This window comes from Herpailurus yagouaroundi, unplaced genomic scaffold, assembly GCF_014898765.1.
Source record: "Herpailurus yagouaroundi ecotype Mexico unplaced genomic scaffold, PumYag 180, whole genome shotgun sequence".
Taxonomy (NCBI): Eukaryota; Metazoa; Chordata; class Mammalia; order Carnivora; family Felidae; genus Herpailurus; species Herpailurus yagouaroundi.
Genome location: NW_024412411.1, coordinates 14,930,080 through 14,948,023, shown reverse-complemented (window position 1 = coordinate 14,948,023; position 17,944 = coordinate 14,930,080). Strand labels below are relative to the sequence as shown.

At 34.8% G+C, this 17,944-nt stretch overlaps 1 protein-coding gene across 12 annotated transcripts in view; it reads left to right on the top strand.

Moving 5' to 3' along the window:
• The window catches only part of PICALM (phosphatidylinositol binding clathrin assembly protein), a 101,925-nt gene that overhangs the window by 41,053 nt on the left and 42,928 nt on the right, over window positions 1-17,944 (top strand). For all 12 annotated transcript variants that reach the window (XM_040489548.1, XM_040489547.1, XM_040489544.1 and 9 more), the window contains exons 5-10: window positions 6,514-6,607; window positions 9,750-9,861; window positions 11,365-11,471; window positions 13,452-13,493; window positions 15,658-15,743; window positions 17,810-17,933. In XM_040489548.1, coding sequence (XP_040345482.1) covers window positions 6,514-6,607; window positions 9,750-9,861; window positions 11,365-11,471; window positions 13,452-13,493; window positions 15,658-15,743; window positions 17,810-17,933 — 565 coding nt within the window. The remainder of the gene's footprint in view (window positions 1-6,513; window positions 6,608-9,749; window positions 9,862-11,364; window positions 11,472-13,451; window positions 13,494-15,657; window positions 15,744-17,809; window positions 17,934-17,944) is intronic.

The following is a 17,944-nucleotide window of genomic DNA, read 5'->3' as shown; positions in this document are numbered from 1 at the left end:
TTAAAAATTTTTTTTTTTTCAACGTTTTTATTTATTTTTGGGACAGAGAGAGACAGAGCATGAACGGGGGAGGGGCAGAGAGAGAGGGAGACACAGAATCGGAAACAGGCTCCAGGCTCTGAGCCATCAGCCCAGAGCCCGACGCGGGGCTCGAACTCACGGACCGCGAGATCGTGACCTGGCTGAAGTCGGAGGCTTAACCGACTGCGCCACCCAGGCGTAAAGACATTCTTAAGGGGCACTGGTAACCCTTGTAGGTCTGAAAGACTGCCCTAAGGGGAATCTGGCTTCTGCAGAAATATATTTGTGAATGCCTTTCTGAATTTCCCTGCTTCCATCTAAACAATTAATGTTTTCTTTAAATTGTTCTTTTAAGGGGCCACCTGGGTGGCTCAGTTGGTTGAGTATGCAACTCCTGATTTCACTGTAGGTCATGATCCCAGGGGGGGTCATTGGATTGAGCCCCATATCAGGCTCCATGCCAAGCACCTGTCCCCCACTTGCACATGCTCTCTCTCTAAAAGAATGAATGAATGAATGAATGAATGAATGAGTAGGTCTCTTGAAATGTTAAATTACTAGACTGCAATGGAAAATTTAATACAAAAATAGAAGTAACCCCTTAGTTAATTTAAGCATTTTAAAAATTGAACCTAAATGTTCTGTGTCACTATTACAAATTAATCAGGAGGTGATTAGGTTGGAACTTACCAAAACTAAATTCCACAGATTTTGTTTCATATATTTAAATACTCTGTCATTTGTGAGATGATAATAGAGGAGTTCATCTTAGAAGTCTGGTTCTTAATTCCAGTATTCTGTCCAGTGAACCATTTTCCAGTTGGGCTTATATTAACACTTCAGTGTAAAGTGTGTTCAGTAAAGCTAATCTTTGAAGGACTAGTTTTGTGATTGAGGAGAGTTGTTGCATTTCCTTCTTCCTTTTTTTTTTTAAGTTTATTTTGAAAGAGAGAGCAGGGGAGGAGCAGAGAGAGGGGGAGAGAGAAAATCCCAAGCAGGCTCTGTGCTGTCAGCATGGAGCCCAGCATGGGGCTTGAACCCTTGAACTTTGAGATCACAACCTGAGCCAAATCAAGAGTGGGACACTTAGCCAACTGAGCCACTAGGTGCCCCTGCATTTCTGTATTTAGCAGAGCTGAGAACACCCCTTGATAATGCACAATATATTTAATATTTGACTTAGAGGAAATTACTCTTAGAGGATAGGGAAAGTGAATCAAGGAGCCATAACTGAGTGAACCAAGAAGCACAAAATTGATATACACACACAGATACGTGTATGTGCGTATATGTGTGTGTGTGTGTGTGTATGTGTATATCCACACATATATATCATTGTATTAAAGAAAAAATATAGGACATAGGATGTAAGTTGAGAATGTGGCAGCACTTAAAATTTATTATATCATGGCTAGAACCTCAGTGAACTGTTTGAGTTTTGGAGAGGAGTTTTGTAGTAAATAGTAAAGTTGTATTTATTAGGGTAATAATTTTTTATGTTTACAAAACTAATAACACTTTAAAAACTGAGGCAGCATAGCAACCTATGTTGTAACTTGTAGTAAATTTGTAAGAAATGTTAACATTTTAGTATATGTAATCTGCTTTCTGTGTGTAAATAGAAACAAATATATGTAGGAAGACCCATAGAAAATCACACGACAATTGAATTACATTATTTGAAGACTGCTTTCCTTCTCTCTTGTGTATTTTAGATATTTTCAGTCTGTACTCAGATCTCATTCTTTTGGATGGCTATGGGATTCTCTTCTAGATGTACATTTGATTTACTCTCAGTTTTTATCTTATAAAAGCAGTACATCTTTCTGACCATCCTTTTATTTAAATTTTTTTTTTCAACGTTTATTTATTTTTGGGACAGAGAGAGACAGAGCATGAACGGGGGGAGGGGCAGAGAGAGAGGGAGACACAGAATCGGAAACAGGCTCCAGGCTCTGAGCCATCAGCCCAGAGCCTGACGCGGGGCTCGATCTGACCATCCTTTTATATATTTGTATATATATATTTTTAATTTATTTTGAGAGAAAGAATGCATGCATATGGTGGAGAGGCAGAGAGAGTGTGGGAGAGAGAGAATCCCAAGCAGGCTTCACACTGTCAGCATGGACCCCAGTGCGGGGCTTAAATGCACGAACTTTGAGATCATGACCTGAGCCAAAATCAAGAGTTGGATGCTGAACTGACTGAGCCACCCAGGCTCCCTAAAGGAAACCTTATTTCTGCTGTTAGATTTTACATAGCACTGTCACTTCCACAAGGTCAACATAGCATTACTCACATTTGTATCTTCAGGACTTTGCACGGTCTAAACTACTATATTAGGTGATTAACAGTTTTTGAAAAAAGAACTAATTCAGTTTGTAAATAGTTTATTAAATGGCTTTATGAAAAATGAATACAATAAGTTGCCTATGGATTTATCTTTCCAGTTGATTGTTAAACATCAGTCCCTATATTTTCTTTTTAACATTCCATTTTTTCATAGTATTAAGTTGAATTATCTTGAAATCTAAATTGGTTTGGTTCATGGGGCGCCTGGGTGGCGCAGTCGGTTAAGCGTCCGACTTCAGCCAGGTCACGATCTCGCGGTCCGTGAGTTCGAGCCCCGCGTCGGGCTCTGGGCTGATGGCTCGGAGCCTGGAGCCTGTTTCCGATTCTGTGTCTCCCTCTCTCTCTGCCCCTCCCCCGTTCATGCTCTGTCTCTCTCTGTCCCAAAAAAAATAAACGTTGAAAAAAAAAAATTTAAATTGGTTTGGTTCAAAGTATCAAGATATTGTTATGTAAAAAGCAAAACACCAGTTATTTTCTGTAAATAAGGACATGGATAGTCAGCCTTTAACAAATGTCTGAATTGAATTAAAATGTATTTAAGAAGTCATAAAACTCGTGTTCTTCATGGAATATGAATTGTCATGTATTTGGTGCAAATCATGTTGAAGCATTTGGGTTTGTGAATTGAGTTTTGAAGTCTGATAAAAGTATTTGGTAACTGTTAAGATTTATCTTAATTGAGAAATTTGAAGTTCTTTGGAAAGAAGTGTTGTGGAGGCTAGTGACAGAGGGGAATCAAAATTGTCCCCATGGCTTCTGGTGTAAGTCACTGGGGAGATGGGCACCTTTCACTGGGAAGATTTTGGATTGGGGTAGGGTTGGGCATAATGGCAAAAAATTAGAGATTTAGTTTTGGAAATACCAGTTTTGTCATGCCTGTGATTTATACAAGGTGAGGTATCAAGTAGACAATTGGACATACTAACTTGGAACTTAAAAGTTTTGGTTTAGGAGTATAAGTACATTATTGGCATCTTGGTGTTTCTGTCTTGAAAATAACAGATCACCTTGGGGGTAAGTACAGAATGAGAAGAGAGAGCCCAGGAACACTTGAGATATACAATATTTATTTTAGAGGATGAACAGAGGATGAGGAGCCAAGAAAAGAAACTGAAAAAGTGATAGTGAAGAAAATACTGTGAGAAGTCTAGTCAGATAAGGTTAGACAAGTACCCATTGGAGAAGCTACATAGAATTTCTACATGACCTAAACTAGAACTGTTTAACTGGAGTGGTAGGTGAGGGGCCGATATTGAGATGAACTGAATAATGAATGGAAAGTGAGCATGGAACTCTTTTTGAGAAGTGTATTTGACTTTGTGAGATAAACGGTAGGTGAATGGGCATATGGGTTTAGTGGAGTGTGTATGTTTAAAGAATGGTGATAATAGAGACTTTGCCGGCATGTTCATGGGAATGGTCTAGTTTAAAAGAAGAGGTTAATGAGCTGCACTGTCCAATATGGTAGCTATTTGCCAATGTGGCTAGTTAAATTTAAATTGATTAAAGTCAAATAAAATACAAAATTCGTTTCTTCAATTGGATCAGCCATATTTTGGATACTCAATAGCTGCATGTGGCTAGTGGCTACCGTATTGAATGGTGCACATATTGAATATTTACACCATTGCAGATAGTTGGACAGTGCTGTGTTAGAGAAAAAGAAGACAACCAAAGGACTGTGACAGAGTGGGATCCAGAGGACCTCTGTGAATGGTATTTATATTTCATAGAAAGAGAGATTTCCTCCATTGAATTGGACCAGACCAGATAGATGTAGTTTTGTTGGCAAGTTGACTAGACTCTTTTTGTCATCTTCTGTTTTTGAATGAAATATTTGGGAGTTATGAGCTGAGAGTTTGTGTGTGGGTGTGGGGAGGCAGGGAAGAAAGGGTGGGAGAAACAGATTTCAAAGTACTTGGAGGAATTTACTGAAGAAGGCTAAGAGGATTGCTGGCAGTGCCGAGTGCCCATTTGAGGTTGATGATAATGAAATTTAGAGTTTTACCAGTTTGCTCTGTTGTGTGGTTTTCTTTACCAGCACTTAGCTGCTTAGCCAGGATTATGAATTTACCAAGTGACTGCAAGGGAAGAAGAGAGGTATAAGAGAGTTGAGTATATTTGGAAGGTAATTATCACAATAATGATCTGTGGAATTCTAAGCTAGATGAAGGAAGTAAAAATGTGAAGGATAGTGGTAGAAGTTGAAACATTCAAGTTTATGATGAAGTCAAATAGTTTTGCCTTGGTGGTATTTGACCAAGGCAGCTGGGAGGTTATTGTCATAGGATAAGATGTATAAATTTTATCTTTTTTCATATTGGTGGTGGGGTAGGGGTAATGTGGTTTCTGGGGACAGTGAGGTTATGATCTGACCATAGGAATAGGATCTTTAGTCAAGGAACTTTGAGATTAAAATTTTGCATTGGTTGTCCATGTAGATGTTGAAATCAACCAAGAAAAATTGAGCCAGTATTCAGGTCTTCTGTGGTAAAGAGGAAATGACCAACAGGTCAAAAATAACTTCAGCAAGGAGAGGAGGGAGACTAAAAGGAGACTGATCAAATTAGAGTGAGGTGTATGAGAACGAAAAAATGGTTGTGAAGAGGAAGTGGTGTCCTTATGCCAAACTGTGCTAGCTGGTACCAACCAGTGGAGTATATAGTACTTGGAGGGGAAACAGGCATCCATGGGTTAACACTTCTTATTGGAGAGAATTGTTGGACTAAGGCTGATAATAGTTGCCTACCTAAGGCAGTCCAGTGTTTGTTCGTTAAACGTGATTTTGTCTTGCAAAGCACTATTGTTGATTTTCATAGCTTAATTGTTTTTCTGGTATCTGGGGCTTTGATTGAAGGGGTAGTAGCTCAGAGTGTAGAGTGGCTATTTATAAGTAAGTAGGTCATTTGTAAATTAGGGAAAGCCTACACACTTTTAAGAAGTGATGGTTACTCTCACAATTACATCTGGATTTACATAATGACCCTGCCACCCAGTAGTTCTCTGACTTTAGACAGTCATATAATCTCACTGATCATAGAACTTGATCATCTACAAAATGGGAGAAGTCTATCTCTATGATTTTTGTAAGGATTTGAAAAACATACATCAAGCCCTTAGTATGGAGCCTGATGGTCACTGTGTACTTTAGCCCCAGGTACCTCTTATCTAGTGTTTTTGGTACCACTGTTGTAAAATTCTTTATATTGGTACTGTTAATATTTCTTGTATCTATTTTTAGAAATATCTAAAGCAAAATTTATTTATTATTATTTTTTAAATTTTAAAAAATGTTTTATTTTATTTTTGAGAGAGAGAGAGAGAGAGAGTGGGCAGGGGAGGGGCAGAAAGAGAGGGAGACACAGAATCTGAAGCAGGTTCCATGCTCTGAGCTGTTAGCACAGAGCCCGAGACAGGGGCTAGAACCCATGAGCCGTGAGATCATGACCTGAGTCGAAGTCAGGTGATCAACCGACTGAGCTACACAGGCGCCCCAAAGCAATAATATTTAAAGAAATCTTTAAATATTGGGACTTTTAACAGAATACTTTATTAAAAAACATTCCTCTTAAGTATCACATATTTTAATGGCTGGATTAAAAATGATCTGGTAAAATTGGACTTTATTTTGTAATAAAACAATTTTAGTTATAATATTCTGACTTACAAGTCTTGCTGTTTGAGTCATGAATAAAATACCTTAAATAAAGCAGTGCTTACCAAGACTTGAGTTTAGTTGCTGGCTCATCATGTCCTGTTTAGTGATTTGAGGCAAATGATTTCTTTTTTTCCAATTAAAAAAATTGTAGAACTGCCCTTTACATATGAGTAGTGTGAGGATCAGATGGTTTCCTCATGTGAAAAATACGCAATAAACCTGACTCTAATGTATGCTTTTTATGTCTCATATTTTTACACCTTTTTAATTTTTTTTTTTAAGCTCCTCGATGTTGGACATAACAGTGTTTCCTGTTTTTGTTTTTCCTGTATGTCTTTTGCTGGAGGTTTCAGGTTCAATAATGACTTAAAAACATGTGATGTTTCATAGCAACTTGTTCTTTCTTTAAATAGGGAACCAGATGAGAGCTTAAAATATAGATTTAATAACAAATTCAGTTTGTTCTTTTTTTTCTAAAATAGGGCTGATGGTGTGATGAGAACAATGAACACAGAAAAACTGCTTAAAACTGTACCAATTATTCAAAATCAGATGGATGCCCTTCTTGATTTTAATGTAAGTTGAATACACAAATGATTTTATAAAAATTTAAGATTTAAAAATATGTATTATTAGAATTGGTCAGAGTGTTTATTCTCAAGTTTCCATCGACTCTAGTTTTTTCATACTAATACCCTGTTTGGCTAAGGATTTTCTATAAATGTGGTCCCAAATCAGATTACTTGGTATTTATATGATTTTTAAAGATTTACTCTAATTTCTTTGGTAGTGTTTCTCTAGCTCTAGAATTATAGGGTATACCAAGCTAAAGAAAGTGAGGGAGAGATGAAGCGATTGATCTGAAAATGTATTTTGATAAAGGTTTTTAGATTTTAAAAATGTGTAAAGATTTTCTTTATGAATAAACCACTTAATATTTCACTTTTGTCTACATCGTAGAACTCAGAGTATGACAGTTAACAAATACAGTGAGGTTCAAATACACTTACAACAGCTTGTTATATATATAGTTGTTGTCAAAGAGCAATGTGTTCGGTGGAATTTTTGTTTTAATGATCACTTTTTAAACTAGGTTGCCAGCTTTGTCGTTTGTAATATGTTAACATGTAACTTGTTAACATATTATTAATATGTTAAGTGTTAGCATTTTCAAGTTTGTTCTTTTTGGAGGCATCTATCTTTAGATATTTTATTTTAGAGCTTGTAAGTGCAAGTTAGTGAATGAAACAATTTCATGATGAAATAGATTTTTTTCTTTTATTTCTGCTGTTAATTGGTAGTCTGTAACTTCCTGAGGGCAGGGACCAGGTCTGCTTTTTCTCTTCTGTGTCTCCATTGTCAAGGCATATGTGGCACATAGAGTGTATGTTCAGGAAACATTCAATGAATGAATTCTGTAGATGCTTCCATCTAGGACAGATTGTATCAAACTATGGCCTGCTGCCTGTTTTTGTATGGCTTGTGAGCTAAGAATGATTTTTATATTTTTTTTTTTATGGTTGGAACAATAAAAAATATTTTTGACAGGTGAAAATTACTTGTAATTTCAATTCAGTTTCTACAATAGTATTGTTAGACTACAGCAGGGCTCACTGGTATTGTCTATGGATGCTTTTTTGATGTAATAACCAGATTTGAGTTGTTGTGATGGAGACTATCAGGCCTGCAGAGTCTAAAGTACTCAGATTCAGGCCCTTTACAAAAAACAGTTGTGGATCCCTAGTGTGGAGGACGTAGGGGATTAATGTAACTATTATGCTTCATTTTGGTTTTTATTAGAGGATTCAACCATGAAACTTTTTTCACTTAGTATTTTGTGAATGCTTTATAAAATTATGTGTTTTCATGGTCTGTGTTGTCCTTCACTGTATGTAACAATCTTCCTATTGACAGAGATTTAGAGTTTTTCTGATTTTTTTCAATACAGAAAATGAGGGAAAAAAACATGAGGGATACACTAAATACTGTGTGTGTTAATGTGTGTATCTACATACTTATAAACCTGATTCCGTAAGTTTAATACCTAGAAAAAGAATTTGGTGGATCAAAGGACATAAACTTAAAAATTTTTTTTTATTTTTTATTTTTTAAAATTTACATCCAAATTAGTTGGCAGATAGTGCAACAATGATTTCAGGAGTAGATTCCTTAATGCCCCTTACCCATTTAGACCATCCCCCCTCCCACAACCCCTTCAGTAACCCTCAGTTTGTTCTCCATATTTATGAGTGTCTTCTGTTTTGTCCCCCTCCCTGTTTTTACATTATTTTTGTTTCCCTTCCCTTATGTTCATCTTTTTTTGTCTTCAAGTCCTCATATGAATGAAGTCAGATGATTTTTATCTTTCTCTGACTAATTTCACTTAGAATAATACCTTCCAGTTCCATCCAGGTAGTTGCAAATGGCAAGATTTCATTCTTTTTGATTGCCGAGTAAATACTCCATTGTATATATACCACATCTTCTTTATCCATTCATCCATCGATGGACATTTGGGCTCTTTCCATACTTTGGCTATTGTCGATAGTGCTGCTGTAAACATGGGGGTGCACGTGTCCCTTCGAAACAGCACACCTGTATCCCGTGGATAAATGCCTAGTAGTGCAATTGCTGGGTCATAGGGGAGTTCTACTTTTAGTTTTTTGAGGAACCTCCATGCTGTTTTCCAGAGTGGCTGCACCAGCTTGTATTCCCATAAACATTAAAATTTTTAATAAATATTGCTAACTTACATTACAGAAGGCTTAAACCTAGTCACTTGTCAACAGGTACCTCTTTTTCTTCATCCTTGTTGGCATTGAATAATAGCTTGGTTTTGATTATTTTGGTATCTACCAATCTGGTGCTCAAGAAAGGATAGTTTAGTGATTTAATTGATTATTATATTTTAATTTACTTGATAATTGAAGGTCTTCTCACATGTTACTAACTGTATATTGTTAATTGTCTGTCATTTGCTTTATTATTAGGATTCTCTACAGTGGAAGTCAACCTTGTTATATATTTTGCATGTATTGACCAATGTGTTGTTTACCATTTAACTTTGTGCTTATGTTTTTCTATACCTACAAATGAATTTTCATGTAGTAGTTATTTGTGTAATCTAAAAAAAGAACTTAAAGTTCATTGGTTTATCTTCTTGATTTCACTTCTTGAGATAAAACTAAAGGTTTTCCTGTATTCTTGATAGATAAATAGGTGCTGGCTTTTTGTTACAGCATATTTAGTAATAATACTATTGATTCTTTATGTGTAAGGTACTGTGCTAAGCTCCTTATGATCAGTGTATCATTTAATTCTCCCAGTTAACCATATGAAATAGAAATATCATAACCATTTTGAAGGTAAGTTTGTTTATAATAGTGGAAAAAGGTATATTTAAAAAAAAATACATTTCTTCTACCTAGCTTAGCTTTGTGCCTTGGTGATTGTCTAGGAATTTCGAAAGACGGGATTTTTTTCTTTATGACTTACTTCTGAATTACATTGAATGTTACAGAATTCTTGTTTGTGGCTTTTACATAAATCTGAGCTCTTAGACACATTTTTGCACTATTTGGATGTAACTCTGAAAGAAATAAATGTAATTTTCTCTAATACACCTAAATATTTGAATTTACTGTATTTTAATTTGAAGGAAGTCACTGTCATTTAAAAGATTAAGATTAGTTCATCTTTTTTTCTAATTTTTCCCTAGGTTAATAGCAATGAACTTACAAATGGGGTAATAAATGCTGCCTTCATGCTCCTGTTCAAAGATGCCATTAGACTGTTTGCAGCATACAATGAAGGAATTATTAACCTGTTGGGTAAATATTGTTGTAGCTTAATACATTTTATTTTTTTTTATCTTGTGTCATATGGCTAAATATTGTTGTCTGAGTTGTTACTTAGAGCTGCCTAACCACTCCTTGGGCTATTCATTGATTGTAACAATTTATTTGGAGAAAAGATTTTTATTTCTAGTTACGCGTGCTAAGAGATTAAATACTTATTTTTACAACTAGAATGTTCACTGGATGAACTTGTTTTGTAGATATATCTTTATGTTTTTTTATGTCAGTTTTATTATTTTTAGAGATATAAAGATCCCTTTAAAATTAAGTTAAAGTTATTTTCTCTCCTAGAAGAATCTTACTTCCTCACAATTTACTTCTTCACAATTTTGTAATTATAAAATTGATAGATTTTTTCTAGGCCTAATTTTAAAATTGATAATTATTTTAAATGGATTAAAAATTTATTTTTTAGAATGCCTTTTACTTTTGAGGCATTTTAGGAATGTGTGTATTCCTAGTTATTTAATTTTGCCTAGAAATGATCTTTTTTTCCTGTGGGATTTGGATGGAGTAGATGAGTAACAGTCTGTAAAGAATGCCTTGGGGCGCCTCTGTGGCGCAGTAGGTTGAGCGTCCGACTTCAGCCAGGTCACGATCTCGCGGTCCGTGAGTTCGAGCCCCGCGTCAGGCTCTGGGCTGATGGCTCAGAGCCTGGAGCCTGTTTCCAATTCTGTGTCTCCCTCTCTCTCTGCCCCTCCCCCGTTCATGCTCTGTCTCTCTCTGTCCCCCCAAAAAATAAACGTTGAAAAAAAAAATTAAAAAAAAAAAAAAAAAGAATGCCTAAGTATTGGTCTCAGATGTCCAGTGTGTTCACTCCAATGTGCTTGTTTTCCCTCCCCTCCTCACTTAAAAAAATTATTTAAATTTGCTGTTTATAGGCTTATTCACATACTTATTTAGGATGCTTTACTCTGTGAAGATAGGGAAATTGGGATTATTTTTTTCACAAAAAAATGGAAGGTTTCTACATAATTTTGGGAGTCAGTCACCCTACAATTACTTATAAATTAAGCTCTTTATTGATGTTCATATAATAAGTTTAAATAAGCTTTCCAGGTGACATTTGGACATGGTAAAGTTGACATCTTTATTAATATGTTAATATATTATTAGTAAGAATATTTGGAAGAAGAATATTTGGAAGTAGTATATGTTAATACATTATTAGTAAGAAATTTGAAAGTAAGAGTATTTGGAATGGAAAAAAGTATAATGTGTTAATAAAAATTATAGAAATATTATAGAACAAACTAGTAATATGAGTGAAGTCAAATGATTTTTCTGTTTTTAATATAGCATCTCTGTTTTAATTCAATTTAAATATCTCAGCTAATTTAACACTGACATTTTTCCTGTAGGGTGAGTTTGTTCTCTGAGACACCTATATGATCTCTTTGGAGCTATTACTTGTTTTCACTTTTGAATTTTCTCTTTTGATGTGAATAAAAGTATTTTTACATTTACCTTTGGCAGAAAAATATTTTGATATGAAAAAGAACCAATGCAAAGAAGGTCTGGACATCTATAAGAAGTTCCTGACTAGGATGACAAGAATCTCAGAGTTTCTCAAAGTTGCAGAGGTAAACTGTCCTTAAGTTAACTAGGTCTCTTAACTTGCTTTTTTTGTCTTTAAGTATAGATTTTAGAGAAATAAGTCATTATCAAATGAAAGTCACATCTTAAATATAAATAAAGTATATATTCAGTCATAGCCATATACTATATTGAATTCTTTGTTATGTTATGAATGTGATATGGTATTGACTAAGATACATCTTACATACTTAATTAAATATTGAATATTGAAACGTAATCCATTTTTAAATTGTTTATTTATCACTAAAATAAGGAAGGTGGCACACAGTGGTGCAATAGAATTTTGTGTTTGGCATTAGCCATATATTTTAGCATATTTATCTTATTATATGGTAGAGAATTTTCAGTGTGAGTACAAGTCTTTTTCTTCCACTGAGATTTGCAGCTAGAATCACATGGTCCACAATGTTTCATTACCCCACAGAAGTGAATTTAGTGTATTTATTGTTTGTCATTGATTATGAACACCATGAATGTAGGTTGTAGAACAGTCTAATTTTATAAATCTGTTTAAATAATTTTCTGAAATGGTCATAGAAGGCACTATCTTGCTTGCACAGAGGCAACTCTCAAAGTGTTTTTGTTTTCCCTTCCTGTACCTTAGGATAATTCTGGAAGATGACTATCATTTATCAATTATATCAAAGTAGTTAATCTGGAACTTGCAAGTTGGTGATTTTAGCTCTATTACCATAGTGATATTTCATTCTCTAGCAGATGAAATAAAACAGCATCATAAGACCTTTTGAATAAAAGAGCTTTATGTTAGCTATCTTATGAAATCTACTGAAGTTTATATTGGATTTAAAGTATCCCTCAAAAGATCAATGTATTTTTTCCATTTCTTTAGGGTTAGTCATATACTAAAACAAGAAAAAGGTAGTGTTTACACTGTGTTTTCAGTAAATTCTTTAAATGTTTTAGTTTGCTGACTTTTCCCTTTGGCCTCTTATGTTCTTTGTGTTTGATAGTTATAGTTACTGACTTAAGTTTTAAGCCTTTATTTACCTTCAGTTATTCTGGTCTGAGATGAAATAGACCATTTACTCTGTGTGATCTGAGGAATAAAATATTCTTTCATGAGGCTGTCTTTGTCTTTGGGTTGCAATTCATTATGAGACCTTAGTCCTTTGAGTAAAGGTACAAGTAACCTTTTCAAATGTGTTTGGAGGGGACTCATGTATCAGTTAGTGATAAGCTATTAAGATCTTAGTATGGATTATTCTGTCAAATTTTCTGATACCATTCTGGGAGTTGCCCTCGAACTGTGGAAAGGAAGAGAGGATGATTAGAAAATGAAACGTAACCACAGGAAGGGAAAAAGTTTTTTAATTTGGTCACAAGAAAAGTATGGATGGTTTTTATCCTTTTTGCTGGAAATTGCCTAATGCCCGAACATTAAGAAAGTGTATTAGAATTGGTTTGTGTAGATAGTTATATCCTGGTTGGAAGATCACTTGGCAATTGTATAAAACCTGGCCTACTTGCATGAACATGGGTTTTAAAAACTGTTATCTGTGGTGATTGCCAGGAAAAGCATACTTTATGTAGAAAGACAAAGTCCTTATCCTCAAATTTGTTCCTTAACTTCTTTTTTATGCCCCAGGAAACTTGTCCATGGTCAGCTTTTCTCTTTCTTGCTGTAGTCTTTTTGTCATATGACACATAAAAGTGATGGATTTTTTTAGATTGTGACAAGGTAGCTTAAGTATTAGGTGTTCAGAAGATGTGGATACTCTTATTGGATTTCCAACTCTGGTTCTTCTCCTTTACAACTTTTAGAACCATGTAAATAACATCTAAGCCCATGGAAATAGTGAATGATCCCTCTGGAGATTAAATAGTCTTCTGATTTTAAAGAAGTCAATCTAGAATATTGTTCGTGGTACTAGCCATAATGTCATTTTCTAAATTTTTATTTTTTATTACAATTTTGTTAAGTACAATGCTGCTTCTTTTTACAGCAAGTTGGAATTGACAGAGGTGATATACCAGACCTTTCACAGGTAAGTGTATGGTTATAATATCATTTCACTGTCTGCTATATGTATTGCTAGGTGTGAATGGTACAAAGATGAATAATATGCAGTTACTACTGTCAAGGGATTGGTGTGATTTTTCTTGGCAGATTCGAACATATATTGCTGACTTCTAACATTATGATCTCCTCATTTCTTATGTTGGTGGAGCTAGCCATTACTATACCATTCCTTTAGTTTATTTCCTTTAATGTGTACAGTTTAAATGCCTTTTTTTTTTTTTTAACTTTTAAAAAATGTTTATTTTTGAGAGAGAGACAGAGCGGGAGAGGGGCAAAGAGAGGGGGAGACACAGAATCTGAAGCAGGCTCCAGGCTACAAGCTGTCAGCATAGGGCCAGACGCGGGGCTTGAACCACAAGCCATAACATCATGACCTGAGCCAAAGTTGGATGCTTAACTGACTGAGCCACCCAGGCACCCCATCAAATGCCCGGTTTTAATTGAGGATTCTGTAGCATAGTACTTAATATCTAGACTTTCAAGTCATATATACCAAAGACCCTTTGTTGGCTCCTGCTGTGTATCATACAAGTGATCTTGGGCCAGTTATTTAATTTTCACTGTCTCAGGTTGTTTATTTGTAAAATGAAGATAATACTAGTGTCTTTGGGAGTCTTAGCAGACATTTTGTTGGGATTGGGAAGTGGTATACATGTGTTCTCAGTTCAACATAGAAGTTAATATTATAATCTAATATTTTTGGCTTTAATTGCTTTTCTACTATATCTTTCTTATACTAAGGTTTTGCATGTAGAGGGAAAACACTGAATGAAGGAAATTGTTGAAGTCATAATTGGTAGAGAGATTTAGATGCCTACAATCCAGTAACTCTTTATCTCAAATCCTAAAGAATATTTGGGGCAAGTAAATGCTCCCGATGCATTTGTTTCACTTAAAGATAGGGAACAATTCCTTTTCAACTGACTGAAAAGGTTTCCTTTTGAAAGTAACTAGCTTTTCATATTAAGTTGAGATTTGATATATAGTCTTTAAAGGCCAGTCTTTCTTTTTAAAACAAAATTGAGTGAAGTATCCATTTCAGTGAAGCTTGATAACTAAACATTTGTGTTACCAGCATACCATTCAGTATTTAAATCATTTCTATCACTGCAATTCTCGTGGCCCCTTCTGGTCTTTCCCTAGTCCCCAACACAAATTACTGATGTGATTTCTAATAGCATAATTTTATTAGATCTTAAATGTGATATAAATGGAATGACGCACGTATTTATTCTTATATCTGGCTTCTTTTGCTCATCATAGTGTTTTGAGCTTTGTCCTTATTATTGAATGTATTGCTCATATTCATTCTTCTTTATTGCTGAATAGTATTCCATTGTGTGACTTTTACCACAATTTTGTTTGTCCATTTTCCAAATGATGGACTTTTGGATTATTTGTAATTTTTTACTGTTGTAAATTAAGCTACTTAAAACATTCTTCAACAAATCTTTTCTTGTAGAGATAGGTTTTTATGTCCCTTGGATAATTAGGAATGGAATTGGGTAGTTAAACTAGATGTATATTTAACTTAATAAAAAAAAAAAAATCAGATCATTTTTTAAGATGGATGAACTTTGACCAGCATCATATGAGAGTTCCAGTTGTTTCATATCTTCACTAACATATGATGTTGCTAATCTATTTAATGTTAGCCATTCTAGTGGTTAAGAAATTTTATCTCATCGTGATTTTAATTTGCATTTTATTGATGCTGGTCTGTAGTTTCATTTATCAATAACTATTCAAAAATAATCTTTGCACAATTTGATTTACTCAAGTACTTACTAAAATACCAGAAACATTCCCAACGATATGTCTAGCTTTTAAGAGTATGTTTTTATTTAAAATTCAAATAAGTTAATATATTTAATGAAAGTACTTGCAAGAACTCTTTAATGTTTCGTGTTTACATAGTCTCAATTTTTTTTTGATTAGGTTTATTAATACCCCTTACTAGGTCATGCTTATGTAATAAAAATAAGAGCATAATAAAAACAAAACTCCACTGTTAATTCATGAGGAATATACCTATTTATTTTTTTTCCTCTCATATGTTAGGTGATACTTAATTTATTTTGACCAATGGTCTCTTTATCCTGAAAATCTTAATATTTGTACAATTTTAGGCCCCCAGCAGTCTACTTGATGCTTTGGAACAACATTTAGCTTCCTTGGAAGGAAAGAAAATCAAAGATTCTACAGCTGCAAGCAGGTATATTACTGTTCCTAGGGCAAAGAGCAGGTTTTTATGTTTCTGAGAGAGTTGATGAATCTACCTTTTAAATGTCAAGGCATTTAACTTTGCCTTATCTTGATTTAATCATATATTAGAATGAACTTAATGATATCTACCTGGTAGGGCTGCTACCAAGGATTAGATGGGTTAATACATGTAAATTCTTGGAATAGTTCCTGATCTTCAATAGAAGTCAGCATCTCTCTGTCTCTCTCTCTCTCTTTTTAAATGTTTATTTATTTATTTTGAGAGAGAGAGAGCAAGAGAGCATGCAAGGGAGGTGCAGAGAGAGGGAGACAGAATCCCAAGCAGACTCCACGTTGTCAGCGCAGACACAGGGCTCAATCTCAAAAGTCATGAGATCATGACCTGAGCTGAAACCAAGAGTCAGATTCTTAACTAATTGAGCCACCCAGTTGCCCCTTGATGTCAGCATCTCTTTAGATGATAACACAGAGTACTGGGTTTACAGCTGTATTCACAGTGTCAGTATTTCTCTTAAAAGTGATAATTCATTTATTCATGTGGTGTCTTGTACTTATAAGATGCCTGTGTACAAATTTGATTAACCCTCACTGTGGCCCAGTGAAGTGTGCGGTAGTAATTCTGGGACTCAAACCTAGGATATCTGATAGCAAATATCATTATCTTTCTCTGATGCCAATTCATGGGGTTGATATTTGACATATTTTAATCAGTCTGTTGGGCTTTGAGTGGATTTCCAAGACTAAAACCAGTTAACCTAGCAAACTGAAAATAGCACGGTTCGTCTCATATTGACTTTGTAACATGAGTTTTATGTTGGGTAGTGTGACTTGAGTAGTAATTCTCATGTTTCTTTATGAAGATTTCCTTTTAATGGCATGAAAAAAAATTCTGTAAAATGTAATGAGAACCTTTTCTTTAGATTTTTTTTGTTTCAGAACTTTATTTGTGGTGGCAGAATTTAAGTAATTTTTAAAGGAAAATGTTAATGGATTTTAGTACTTTTTCATTCCAAATTTGTTCTTTGAATTTTCTAGTAGGTTTTTAGAAGCATAAGCCAAATTACGTGGCACTCATATAAGAAATGAATAAAAAATATGGCCAGGTAGTTGAGGTACATTGATTTAACTTCATACTTTTGTTATCATAAAATTTGCTGGGTTTCTTGCATTTCTGTCACAACTATATTACTCTTCCCTTGTCTTCTGAGTTGTATTTTATAAAAATTGATTTTACATAAATTATTAGTAGTTCTGCCACTTGTATGCTTAGAGTATAAATTAATGATGATTGGTGTGTGATAAAAGGAAAATGAGTGAAGGTCATGAGTAGTAGTTCTTCAGGTTAGAACTCTTCCTAGATGTGTTCATATTGCCTAGAATTGACATTCGGGAATATATGTTGTTGGGGTTTATGGTATGCTATAAGGGGAAGGAGGTGGCTTGCTATGGTGATGCATTGTGCGTGTGTACTATGTTTGGAAAGGAACTTCTAGCTTGGCAAGAGGGTAGCAGATAGAAAGGAGGTGCCAGATGGACTGACGAAATTGATCTGTCTTTGAAGGAACCTGTGGTCCTCCGGGAATGACATCTTTGGGTGGTATTATAATGGAAACCTCTCTAGACACACATTATTTATTACTGGTACTAATGTTTTAGTGTTCCTGTAGTTGTACTGCCAAAACCTACGCTGTAAATTAGTGGAGTAATTTCCTGCGAGAAATTCAATATATTTTACCCATCAGGGTTTTCCTGGGAGTATGTGAATTCTTTTCTAATTGCATTAGTTCCCTTCCTTGGGGCTTGGAAGAAGCAATGTCCCATACCTTTATTGTGAACTCTTTCCAAAGTCTAACAATTTAAAAAGCAGGGAATATTTGTATAAATTAGCTAATTGCTAATAATCCTGTGGGTCACTAGGTAGAATATTTTATCTGAAGTACTGATTTTTACTCCAAAAGGTAAATTCATAATTATAATACCAATCCATGGCAGTGTTGCCAGACAATTTTATAACCAGGTTGCAGAAAGCCAAATTACCTTTGTCCAATTTCCTAGGGCAACAACACTTTCCAACGCAGTCTCTTCCCTGGCAAGCACTGGCCTGTCTCTAACCAAAGTGGATGAAAGGGAAAAGCAGGCAGCATTAGAGGAAGAACAGGCTCGTTTAAAAGCTTTAAAGGTAGGTGTTTG